Here is a 13101-nt window from a genome sequence, read left to right on the forward strand (position 1 = left end):
GACGGGCGGGGGGACGGGCGGTGCGATGGGGACGGGCGGGGGGACGGGCGGTGGGACGGGCGGTGCGATGGGGACGGGCGGTGCGATGGGGACGGGCGGGGGGGCGGGCGGTGCGATGGGGACGGGCGGTGCGATGGGGACGGGCGGTGCGATGGGGACGGGCGGGGGGACGGGGATGACACTCCTGTCTCTCGCTCACTCTCACGCTGCTCTGCTTGCTTTCAGAGTGTGTTTGATGAGCTGGAAGGTGAGGAGATGCGCCGTGCCCGTACGCGAGCCAATCCCTATGAGACAATCCGTGGAGTGTTCTTCCTGAACAGGTACCAGTGTGGGCTGAGAATGATGCCACATGGGGCTCTGCTCGATGCCCTGTCAATGCTGTAAGGACTGGTGATGGTGTCTTGGGGAGAGGTCTTTGAGTGCAGTGTGGAAGCTGTGGCCTGCAGCTTTCAGATCTGCTGCTCGTTGGGCAGAATGCAATGTAGGCCCGAGGCCTTTGGGCCTGTTGTCCACAAATGATCCTTGGGAGCTAACACCAAACCAGTCAGAGCAGCACCTCGCATCATTCTCTGTTAGTGAGTGTGCGAAGCGGTAAGATCGGCTCTTCAACAGCTCCTAGTGGTTAAATCAAAGTAACTCCCGACACACACTCTGTAAAAACAACAAGTAACACGTTATTTATCTCACTCACAGCGAACAGCTTCACTCAACTCTTCACAAACCCAATCAAACACAAAGAACAAAGAAAGTTCCAGCACAGGAACAGGCCCATCGGCCCTCCAAGCCTGCACCGACCATGCTGCCCGACTTAACTAAAACCCCCGACCCTTCCGGAGACCATATCCCTCTATTCAGAATATAAAAACAGAGCAAAAGTTTCTCCAAATATATAAAATGAAAAAGAGTGGCGAAAGTAAACATTGGTTCTTTAGAGGATGAGAAGGGGGATGTAATAACTGGAAATGAGAAAGTGGCTGAGGCATTGAACAGGTATTTTGTGTCGGTCTTCACAGTGGAAGACACAAATAACATGCCAAAAATTGATGACAGGAAGGTGATGGCAGGTGAGAACCCAGAAACTATCATTATCACGAAAGAGGGGGAAAGTTGGGCAAGTTAATGGGGCTAAGGAACAGATCAGATGCTCGAGGAGTATAAAAAGTGCAAGAAGCTACTTAAGAGGGAAATCAGGAGGGCTAAAAGAAGACATGAGGTTGCTTTGGCAGACAGAGTGAAGGAAAATCCAAAGAGCTTCTTTAGGTATGTTAGGAGCAAAAGGATAGCGAGGGATAAAATTGGTCCTCTTGAAGACCAGAGTGGTAGACTGTGTATGGAACCAAAAGAGATGGGGGAGATACTAAATGGTTTTTTTGCATCCGTATTTACTGAGGAAATGGGCATGGAGTCTACGGAAATAGGGCAAACAGGTCGGGAGGTCATGGAACCTTTACAGATTAAAGGGGAGGAGGTGCTCGCTGTCTTGAGGCAAATCAGAGTGGATAAATCCCCAGGACCGGACAGGGTATTCCCACGGACCTTGAGGGAAGCTAGTGTTGAACTTGCAGGGGCCCTGGCAGACATATTTAAAATGTCAGTATTCACAGGGGAGGTGCCGGATGATTGGAGGGTGGCTCATGTTGTTCCGTTGTTTAAAAAAGATTCCAAAAGAAATCCGGGAAATTATAGGCCAGTAAGTTTGACGTCGGTGGTGGGCAAGTTATTGGAAGGTGTGATAAGGGATAGGATCTACAAATATTTGGATAGACAGGGACTTATTAGGGAGAGTCAACATGGCTTTGTGCGTGGTAGGTCATGTTTGACCAATCTATTAGAGTTTTTCGAGGAGGTTACCAGGAAAGTGGATGAAGGGAAGGCAGTGGATGTTGTCTACCTGGATTTCAGCAAGGCCTTTGACAAGGTCCCTCATGGGAGGTTAGTTAGGAAGGTTCAGTCGCTAGGTATACATGGGGAGGTAGTAAATTGGATTAGACACTGGCTCACTGGAAGAAGCCAGAGAGTGGTTGTGGAGGATTGCTTCTCTGAGTGGCGGCCTGTGACTAGTGGTGTGCCGCAGGGATCGGTGTTGGGTCCATTGTTGTTTGTCATCTATATCAATGATCTGGATGATAATGTGGTAAATTGGATCAGCAAGTTTGCTGATGATACAAAGATTGGAGGTGTAGTGGACAGTGAGGAAGGTTTCCAAAGCTTGCAGAGGGATTTGGACCAACTAGAAAAATGGGCTGAAAAATGGCAAATGGAATTTAACGCAGACAAGTGTGAGATATTGCACTTTGGAAGGACAAACCAAAGTAGAACGTACAGGGTAAATGGTAGGACTCTGAAGAGTGCAGTTGAACAGAGGGATCTGGGAATACAGGTACAGAATTCCCTAAAAGTGACGTCACAGGTGGATAGGGTCGTAAAGAGTGCCTTTGGTACATTGGCCTTTATAAATCGGAGTATCGAGTATAAAAGTTGGAGTGTTATGGTAAGGTTATATAAGGCATTGGTGAGGCCGAATTTGGAGTATTGTGTACAGTTTTGGTCACCTAGTTACAGGAAGGATGTAAATAAGATTGAAAGAGTGCAGAGAAGGTTCACAAGAATGTTGCCGGGACTTGAGAAGCTGAGTTACAGAGAGATTGAATAGGTTGGGACTTTATTCCCTGGAGCGTAGAAGATTGAGGGGAGATTTGATAGAGGTGTATAAGGGCGGCACGGTAGCACAGTGGTTAGCACTGCTGCTTCACAGCTCCAGGGTCCCAGGTTCGATTCCCGGCTCGGGTCACTGTCTGTGTGGAGTTTGCACATTCTCCTCGTGTCTGCGTGGGTTTCCTCCGGGTGCTCCGGTTTCCTCCCACAGTCCAAAGATGTGCGGGTTAGGTTGATTGGCCAGGTTAAAAATTGCCCCTTAGAATTCTGAGATGCGTAGGTTGGAGGGATTAGCGGGTAAATATGTGGGGGTAGGGCCTGGGTGGGATTGTGTTCGGTGCAGACTCGATGGGCCGAATGGCCTCCTTCTGCACTGTAGGGTTTCTATGTTTCTATAAGATTTTGATGGGTATGGATAGAGTGAATGTCTTGATGCACCTGTACAGGGCATTGGTGAGGCCGCAGCTGGAATACTGTGTGCAGTATTGGTCCCCTTATATGAGGAAGGATATATTGGCATTGGAGGGAGTGCAGAGAAGGTTCACCAGGTTGACACCGGAGATGAGGGGTTTGGATTATGAGGAGAGGCTGAGGAGATTGGGTTTGTACTCGTTGGAGTTTAGAAGGATGAGGGGGGATCTTATGGAGACTTATAAGATATTGCGGGGGCTGGATAGGGTGGAGGCGGAGAGATTCTTTCCACTTAGTAAGGAAGTTAAAACTAGAGGACACAGCCTCAAAATAAAGGGGGGTCGGTTTAAGACAGAGTTGAGGAGGAACTTCTTCTCCCAGAGGGTGGTGAATCTCTGGAATTCTCTGCCCACTGAGGTGGTGGAGGCTTCCTCGCTGAATATGTTTAAAGCGCGGATGGATGGATTCCTGATCGGTAAGGGAATTAAGGGTTATGGGGATCAGGCGGGTAAGTGGTACTGATCCACGTCAGATCAGCCATGATCTTATTGAATGGCGGGGCAGGCTCGAGGGGCTAGATGGCCTACTCCTGCTCCTATTTCTTATGTTCTTATGTTCTTATGAATGCAAGCAGGCTTTTTCCGCTGAGGCTAGGGGAGAAAAAAACCAGAGGGCATGGGTTAAGGGTGAAAGGAGAAAAGTTTAAAGGGAATATTAGAGGGGGCTTCTTCACGCAGAGAGTGGTGGGAGTGTGGAATGAGCTGCCGGATAAAGTGGTAAATGTGGGGTCACTTTTAACATTTAAGAAAAACTTGGACGGGTTCATGGATGAGAGGGGTGTGGAGGGATATGGTCCAAGTGCAGGTCAGTGGGACGAGGCATAAAATGGTTCGGCACAGACAAGAAGGGCCAAAAGGCCTGTTTCTGGGCTGTAATTTTCTATGGTCCTATGGTTCTAAAGGTAGACAAGTCTCCTGGTCCTGAGGGAATGCATCCCAGGGTACTAAAAGAGATGGCGGGAGAAATAGCAAATACACTAGTGGTAATTTACCAAAATTCGCTGGACTCTGGGGTGGTTCCGCAGATTGGAAAACAGCAAATGTAACACCACTGTTTAAAAAAGGAGGGAGACAAAAGGCAGGTAACTAAACGCTGGTTAGCTTAACTTCTGTAGCAGGGAAAATGCTTGAATCTATCATCAAGGAAGAAATAGCGAGACATCTGGATATAAATTGTCCCATTGGGAAGACGCAGCATGGATTCATGAAGGGAAGGTCATGTTTGTCGAATTTAAGAACATAAGAAATTTGGTGGAATTCTTTGAGAACATTACGTGTGCAGTGGACAAGGGGGAACCTGTGGATGTGGTGTATCTGGATTTCTCATTGTTCAACCGGAGAGAGGTAGAGAGGAGCGATTTGTGGCTGCAGTAAAAAGGGTGAGGGAATAACTTTATTTTCATCACTTTTTCACGGGGTTTCTTTTTTACGAGTTTAAGGGAAAAGCGGAAGTGGGCCGGGCGCGGGGTGGCCTGGGAAAACATGTTTTTTAAAAGTGCGTGGGAGGTGTAAAAAGCAGGCCGCACTATCCAGCGGGCAGCGTTGTTAGCGGGCAGCGTCGTTAGCGGGCAGCGTCGTTAGCGGGCAGCGTCGTTCGCGGGCAGCGTCGTTAGAGGGCAGCGTCGTTAGCGGGCAGCGTCGTTAGCGGGCAGCGTCGTTAGCGGGCAGCGTCGTTAGCGGGCAGCATCGTTAGCGGGCAGCGTCGTTAGCGGGCAGCGCCGTTAGCGGGCAGCGTCGTTAGCGGGCAGCGTCGTTAGCGGGCAGCGGAGAGAGCAGGAAGCAGAGTGAGAGCTGAAGGGCTTTGGCTCAACGGGCTTAGGAGGGAACGAGCGAGGGAGGGGAGGATTTTTAAAAAATTCTTTTTTTCCTGTTTTTCAACTTTTAAATCTTCAGTTCTTTCCCTGTGGAATCTGAGGAAAAGGGGCATTATGAATGTGAAGCCAGTTTGCTGTTCCCGGTGCCGGATGTGGGAGGTCGTGGAGTCTCCGAGCCTCCCAGGGGTGCATATCTGCGCTGGGTGCGTCGAGCTGCGGCTCCTAAGGGACCGAGTTAGGGAGCTGGAGCCGCAGCTCGAGGACGTCCGTCTGGTCAGGGAAAACGAGGAGGTGATAGATAGGAGTTATAGGCAGGTGGTCACACCGGGACCACAAGGAGCAGGCAAGTGGGTCACAGTCAGGAAAGGGAAAAGTCAGGTGGTAGAGAGTACCCCAGTGGTTGTGCCCCTTAAGAATAAGTACTCTTGTTTGAGTTCTGTTGGGGTGGACGGCCCACCTGGTGGAAGCAGCAGTGGTCGTGTCTCCAGCGCAGAGTCCGGCCTTGTAGCACAGAAGGGTGAGGAAAGGAGGAGGAAGGCAGTGGTGATCGGGGACTCTACAGTGAGGGGGTCAGACAGGCGTTTCTGTGGAGGAAGTCGAGAAACGCGGATGGTGGTTTGCCTCCCTGGTGCCGGGATCAGGGATGTTTCTGACCGTATCCAAGAAATCCTGAAGTGGGAGGGAGAGGAGCCAGAGGTCGTGGTGCATACTGGTACCACTGACATCGGCAGGAAAGGGGAAGGGGTTATGAAAGGAGAATATAGGAAGTTAGGTAGGGAGTTAAGAAGGAGGAACGCAAAGGTAATAATCTCGGGATTGCTGCCTGTGCCACGAGACAGTGAGGGAAGGAACGGAATAAGATGGAGGATAAATGCGTGGCTGAGGGATTGAAGCAGGGGTCAGGGATTCAGGTTCCTGAATCATTGGGACCTCTTTAGGGGCAGGTGCGACCTGTACAAAAAGGACGGGTTTCACTTAAATCCCAGGGGGACCAATATCCTGGCGGGAAGGTTTGCTGAGGCTACTGGGGAGTGTTTAAACTAGAATGGTTGGGGGGTGGGAATCAAAATGAGGTGACTGGGAGAGAGGAGGTTGGAGTAAAAATAAAAGGGGCTTGTAGACAGTGTGAGAGGGAGGATACGCAGGTGACGGAGAAGGGGAGCGCTCAGATTGAAGGGTTGAGATGTGTGTATTTTAACGCAAGGAGTGTAGTGAACAAAATGGATGAGCTGAGAGCGTGGATCACGACTTGGAAGTGTGATGTGGTGGCCATTACAGAGACTTGGTTATCTCAGGGACAGGATTGGATACTTCAAGTACCGGGTTTCAGATGTTTCAGGAGGGACAGGGAAGGAGGCAAAGGAGGTGGGGGAGTGGCACTGTTGATCAGGGATAGTGTCACGGCTGTAGAAAAGATGGACGCCACGGAGGGATTGTCTACAGAATCTCTGTGGGTGGAGGTTAGGAACAGGAAGGGGTCGGTAACTTTACTGGGTGTTTTCTATAGGCCGCCCAATAGTAGCAGAGATGTGGAGGAGCAGATTGGGAAGCAGATCCTGGAGAGATGTGATAATAACAGAGTAGTCGTGATGGGAGATTTTCATTTCCCAAATATCGATTGGAATATCCCTAGGGTAAGGGGTTTAGATGGGGAGGAGTTTGTTAGGTGTCTTCAGGAGGGCTTCCTGACACAGTGTGTGGATAAGCCTACAAGAGGAGAGGCTGTACCTGATTTGATATTAGGGAATGAACCTGGGCAGGTGTCAGATCTCTCAGTGGGAGAGCATTTTGGGGATAGTGATCATAACTCTATCTCCTTTACATTCGCATTGGAGAGAGATAGGATCAGTCAAGCTAGGAAAATGTTTATTTGGACTAGTTAGAGCTATGAACCTGTACCCCGAGATCTCTTTCTTCTGTAACTCTCCCCACTGCCCTAGGTTTTCTCAGGGAAATGTACAGAAGAAATGTGGCAAATCTTCAAGGAAAATTTGTCTGGAGCTCTGCACAGCAACATTCCAATGAGTCAGGGGAGTTATGGTAGGTTACAGGAACCGTGGTGCACGAAAGCTGTAACGAATTTAGTCAGGAAGAAAAGAAAAGCCGACAAAAGGTTCAGGGAGCTAGGTAATGTTAGAAATCTAGAAGAGTATACGGCTAGTAGGAAGGAACTAACGAGGGAAATTAGAAGAACAAGAAGGGGTCATGAGAAGGCCTTGGCAGACAGGTTAAAGGAAAACCCCAAGGCATTCTACAAGTATGTGAAGAGCAAGAGGATAAGATGTGAAGGAGTAGGACCTGTCAAATGTGACGGTGGGAAAGTCTGTATAGAACCGGTAGAAATAGCAGAGGTACTCAATGAATACTTTGCTTCAGTATTCACAGTGGAAAGGGATCTTGGTAGTTGCAGTGCAGACTTTCAGTGGACTGAGAAGATTGAGCATGTGGACATTAGGAAAGAGGATGTGTTGGAGCTTTTGAAAAGCATCAAGTTAGATAAATCGCCGGGACCGGATGGGATGTACCCCAGGTTACTGTGGGAGGCGAGGGAAGAGATTGCTGAGCCTCTGGCGATGATCTTTGCATCATCAATGGAGACAGGAGAGGTTCCGGAGGATTGCGGATGTGGTTCCGTTATTCAAGAAAGGGAGAAGAGATAGCCCGGGAAATTATAGACCAGTGAGTCTAACCTCAGTGGTTGGTAAGTTGATGGTGAAGATCCTGAGAGGCAGGATTTATGAACATCTGGAGAGGAATAGTATGATCAGAAATAGCCAGCACGGCTTTGTCCAAGGCAGATCATGCCTTACGAGCCTAAGACGGAGGATGAGGGGTGACCTAATAGAGGTGCATAAAATTATGAAAGGCATTGATAGGGTGAACGGTGGGAAGCTTTTTACCAGGTCGGTGGTGACGTTCACGAGGGGTCATAGGTTCAAGGTGAAGGGGGGGAGGTTTAACACGGACATCAGAAGGACATATTTTACACAGAGGGTGGTGGGGGCCTGGAATGCGCTGCCAGGCAAGGTGGTGGAGGCGGACACACTGGGAACGTTTAAGACTTATCTAGATAGCCACATGAACGGAGTGGGAATGGAGGGATACAAAAGAATGTTCTAGTTTGGACCAGGGAGCGGCACGGGCTTGGAGGGCCGAAGGGCCTGTTCCTGTGCTGTATTGTTCTTTGTTCTGAATTGAATTTTTTGAAGATGTGACTTGACACATAGACGAGGGAAGAGCGGTAGATGTAGTTTGAAGTCGGGAAATATACCTCTTGAGGCTGGTATGAGTCAAAATACAGTCAGGTTTTATTCTCACAAGCTTATGGGAGAACTTGACCCCTTGAAAGCGGAAGCCAAAGTTCTCTCTGAACACAAGAAGCGTGGATATTTATACATCAGGGTTCCCAATACAAGCCATAAAGCAAAGTCCAGTTAACAGTGCTTGCTCGTAAATTATAGTTCCTTTAACAGCTTCTGATAGGCTCTAACCATGATCCAGAGACTATCAGGTATCCTTGGGTCATAAAGCACAATTCTCCTGGTCGTTGTAGCCAAGGTGCCACCTCTGGTCCCCTGCTCTTCCCGCAGCTTTTCCTTTGAAGTGACTGAGTGCAACTGTCCCAGTGGGAGTCCTCCTTCAAACGGCCATTCTCGCACTCTACCATTTGCTTCCTTTGTTTAAATCATACACAAGCCTACGAGAAAGAAAGACTTACCCCCTAACATCTATATTTAACTGTCTGTTTTATCAGAATGATATAAACAAGCGAGGGAACCAAGAACAAATGGCTTGTGCTACTAAAAGTAAAAGATGAAAGACCATAAGACCATAAGACATAGGAGCGGAAGTAAGGCCATTCGGCCCATCGAGTCCACTCCACCATTCAATCATGGTTGATTTCAACTCCATTTACCCGCTCTCTCCCCATAGCCCTTAATTCCTCGAGAAATCAAGAATTTATCAATTTCTGTCTTGAAGACGCTCAACGTCTCGGCCTCCACAGCCCTCTGTGGCAATGAATTCCACAGACCCACCACTCTCTGGCTGAAGAAATTTCTCCTCATCTCTGTTCTAAAGTGACTCCCTTTTATTCTAAGGCTGTGCCCCCGCGTCCTAGTCTCCCCTGTTAATGGAAACAACTTCCCTACGTCCATCCTATCTAAGCCGTTCATTATCTTGTAAGTTTCTATCAGATCTCCCCTCAACCTCCTAAACTCCAATGAATATAATCCCACGATCCTCAGACGTTCATCGTATGTCAGGCCTACCATTCCTGGGATCATCCGTGTGAATCTCCGCTGGACCCGCTCCAGTGCCAGTATGTCCTTCCTGAGGTGTGGGGCCCAAAATTGCTCACAGTACTCCAAATGGGGCCTAACCAGTGCTTTATAAAGCCTCAGAAGTACATCCCTGCTTTTGTATTCCAAGCCTCTTGAGATAAATGACAACATTACATTTGCTTTCTTAATTACGGACTCAACCTGCAAGTTTACCTTTAGAGAATCCTGGACTAGGACTCCCAAGTCCCTTTGCACTTTAGCATTATGAATTTTGTCACCGTTTAGAAAATAGTCCATGCCTCTATTCTTTTTTCCAAAGTGTACAACCTCGCACATGAACAAATGGCTTGTATTACTACCAGGAGCAATATAAACAAAGGGGAGATGAGCCATAAGGAAGGGTTATGTTTATGATACATTCCAGGTACAAAGTTCAACCTTTTAGGCACAAAATACATTGAGTACAAAAAACATTAACCCTTTCCCTTCTTCAATCCCCCCTTTTGGTCAGAGGCCAAGTGCAAACATGGCCCCATGACCCACTCAGAGCCAAATGTTACCAATATATATATGGGCCTACCTCCTTCATCAGGAAGTCTGCCCCTTCTGCCTGTACACTTGCACTCGGCATAATTCAGGCTGTTTGTTCAATAATGTCATATAAATACAACATGCGATAACAATGACAATTAATACAATTAACCCGTGCATCAGGTATGATTCCCACGACCTGAACCATTGCCCCAGCCATCCTGGAGGGTTGTAATTATGATATTGGTTCCCTTCACCTTGTATTGTCTTCGCTACTCGTTTGATATGATCTGCCAAATGAGTTATTTTTTCTGAAACATCTGGGATATACGTGCAGCATTCGGATTCAATTATAGCGCACGTTCCTCCCTGGAAAGCCAACACATAATCAAGTGTCAATCGGTTCTGTAAAGCAACAGTCCGGATAGCTACAACCTCGGCTGATACTTCAGAGAAGGCTGTGCTCACCTCCTCAAACCTGTCTCTAGTTTCATTCGCAATTCTCTCCAAGGTCGAGGCCATATGTATAAGTTCCTGAGCTGCTTTTGCTGTCCCATAAAGTGGGAAAGCTATCAGAAAGAACCGTTCTGTCTCAGTAACGGTGAATATAGGGTACCACATATTCTAAATAACACGATCCTGCCCAATCCCAAGGAAGCCATGGGTCGGCATTGTTTCCACAGACACAACAGGTACCGTTATATACAGCCACGCTGCTCATATAAGTAGAGGAGAGGCTGACCAGGACATCAGCAGTGGGGCAATGGACTGTAATCTGTTGCACCAAAGCCCAGGCACCACTGGTGACATTAACCTGCTGGGTGCAGTAACTACGGCCAATAAGTATGGTTCCGTTTCCTACCAAGCAGATAGATCCCCCCTTGTTGGTTTTTCACAACATGCCTGATGGGGTTTTAAATGTCACTTCCTTGTCCCATCGTGGGTTCCATTCTGATTCAAAATCCCCTCGAGTTGACAAAGGGATAGGGAATAAAGGACTTTCCCCCCTTTCCTTCGTGCATGGGAATATGTGAGCAGACCCAGCACTTGCTCAAAATTGTGACTGCAATACATACAAGTGAGACAAATGCATGAAAGTGTTCATGTGATAGGGTTGGATTTTAGAGGATTGGTACGATGATCGCTTGGATCGGCCAAATCTCGTGTTGATGTACACATCCTCCCGAGCCCTCTGCTGTTGCCGGGTACAGATCCATCCCGGTCCCTCAGCTAAACACTGAAAATTCCAGTTACACCACGTTACATTGCATGGGAGACCCCAATCACCTCGCCCCTCCAACAGAGTGAGCAACATGGCATGGTTAAGGAATCCCGAGCAGCGGTCCCTCCGGGTTACCTCCCAGGGACCTATTCCATGTGTCGGAAGGTTACAATAGACAGAGTCATCGTTACAGAGATGCTTGCGATGCTCTGTCCCCAAGTCTACACAATTCCATCTATACTTCCCCTCCGTAACTAGCAGGGCAAGCGTCGTGAGAAACAGCAAGAAAATCATCCTATCACTTAATTAATAACCCGCGTGACCGTTATACAATGGTCCAAAGGCTGTACCGCCCGCGCGCCACTGCCCGCGAACCCGTTCAGCTTGCTTGGAGGTCAACCGTCTCGCATAACATCCTGGGGGTTAACACTGAGCAAAAACTGAACTGGAGCCAGCCATATAAACACTGCAGCCAAAGCAGGTCAGCCTTGACAAGGTTTTTATTGCATATTCCCTCCTGCAGCCCTTCATTCAAACATTAAACTCATCATGCCCGACTTCTCCCAGAATGCACCAGTGAAGTCCCTCAGCCGCCTCGAATTCTAATGAAATGCTGGTCAGATAAATACAATTCCCACTCATTAACAAAGAGATTTTAGTCACTCCCTAAATTACAACCAGGTTTGGCATCTTCTGGAATCTTCTTTGCTCTCTTCACCATTGAGATGAGGCTTTCCTTTAAGACATGAATGAGGCCATGAGAGCCAGCTGTTGTCTCTCCTTCAGAGCTGTGAGTGATGACGGGGGGCAGCTGCTCTCCCAGTTTGTGCCACTGCCCCCATCTCTTATACCCCTGATGACATATCAGTATTTTCTACGATATGATCGGTTCTCAAGTTACCAAAACATCAATTTCAAATCTGATAGGTTGCTGGTACCTTAGTGTCTAATTTAAATTGATCGGCTAAATTTCAAAAACAACATGTCTTGGCAACGCTACTGCCTGGCCTCTCAATACAAGTGTTTCACTTTGGGTTCTCTGTGTACTTGCATTAAAACACCACCATTTTAACCAACAATTTCCAAACACCAACTCTCAACATTGCCGACAGCACAGAGACTGCGGCGGGTTCAAGTAGCAGATCACCCACCCGAGTCCCAAGGGTAATTACGGATGGTCAATAAATGCTGGCATAGGACCTGGGTTCGATTCCCGGCTCAGGTCACTGTCTGTGTGGAGTTTGCACATTCTCCTCGTGTCTGCGTGGGTTTCCTCCGGGTGCTCCGGTTTCCTCCCACAGTCCAAAGATGTGCGGGTTAGGTCGATTGGCCAGGTTAAAAATTGCCCCTTAGAGTCCTGAGATGCGTAGCTTAGAGGGATTGGGGGGACAATATGTAGGGATATGGGGGTAGGGCCCGGGTGGGATTGTGGTCGGTGCAGACTCGATGGGCTGAATGGCCTCTTTCTGTACTGTAGGGTTTCTATGATTTCTATGATAGCCAGAGACACCCACATTCCTGGAAGAAACAAGAAAAGCTTGCTGACTTCTCACTCAATGCTTCTCATTGAGAGTTGGCCCCGCCCTCCCCCCCCCCCCCATCCGGCCCGGCCCACTGCCTGGCCCCGCCCTCTCCCAGCCCCGCCCTCCCCCCCAGCCCACCGCCTGGCCCCGCCCTCTCCCAGCCCCGCCCTCCACGCCCTCTCCCCCCCCCCCCCCCGTCCGGCCCGGCCCACCGCCTGGGCCCGCCCTCTCCCAGCCCCACCCTCCGCGCCCCCCCCCCCCCCCCCCCCGGGCCCGGCCCACCGCCTGGCCCCCCGCCTGGCCCCGCCCGCTCCCAGCCCCGCCCTCCGCGCCCTCCCCCCCCCGGCCCGGCCCAGCGCCTGGCCCCGCCCTCTCCCAGCCCCGCCCTCCCCCCCCGTCCGGCCCGGCCCACCGCCTGGCCCCGCCCTCTCCCAGCCCCGCCCTCCGCGTCCTCACCCCCCCACCCGGCCCAGCGCCTGGCCCCGCCCTCTCCCAGCCCCGCCCTCCTCCCCCCGTCTGGCCCGGCCCACCACCTGGCCCCGCCCTCTCCCAGCCCCGCCCTCCGCGCCCTCTCTCCCCCCCCCCGCCCGGCCCGGCCCACCG

At 49.8% G+C, this 13101-nt stretch overlaps 1 protein-coding gene across 1 annotated transcript in view; it reads left to right on the forward strand.

Moving 5' to 3' along the window:
- Positions 1 to 223: 223 nt before the first annotated feature.
- LOC144488598 (cap-specific mRNA (nucleoside-2'-O-)-methyltransferase 1-like) overlaps positions 224 to 13101 on the forward strand; it is a gene marked incomplete at its 3' end in the record, with an annotated part of 72125 nt that continues 59247 nt past the window's right edge. Inside the window, exon 1 of the mRNA XM_078206658.1 lies at positions 224 to 320. Coding sequence (XP_078062784.1) covers positions 256 to 320 — 65 coding nt within the window. The remainder of the gene's footprint in view (positions 321 to 13101) is intronic.

The sequence above is a fragment of the Mustelus asterias genome, unplaced genomic scaffold, assembly GCF_964213995.1.
Source record: "Mustelus asterias unplaced genomic scaffold, sMusAst1.hap1.1 HAP1_SCAFFOLD_1698, whole genome shotgun sequence".
Taxonomy (NCBI): Eukaryota; Metazoa; Chordata; class Chondrichthyes; order Carcharhiniformes; family Triakidae; genus Mustelus; species Mustelus asterias.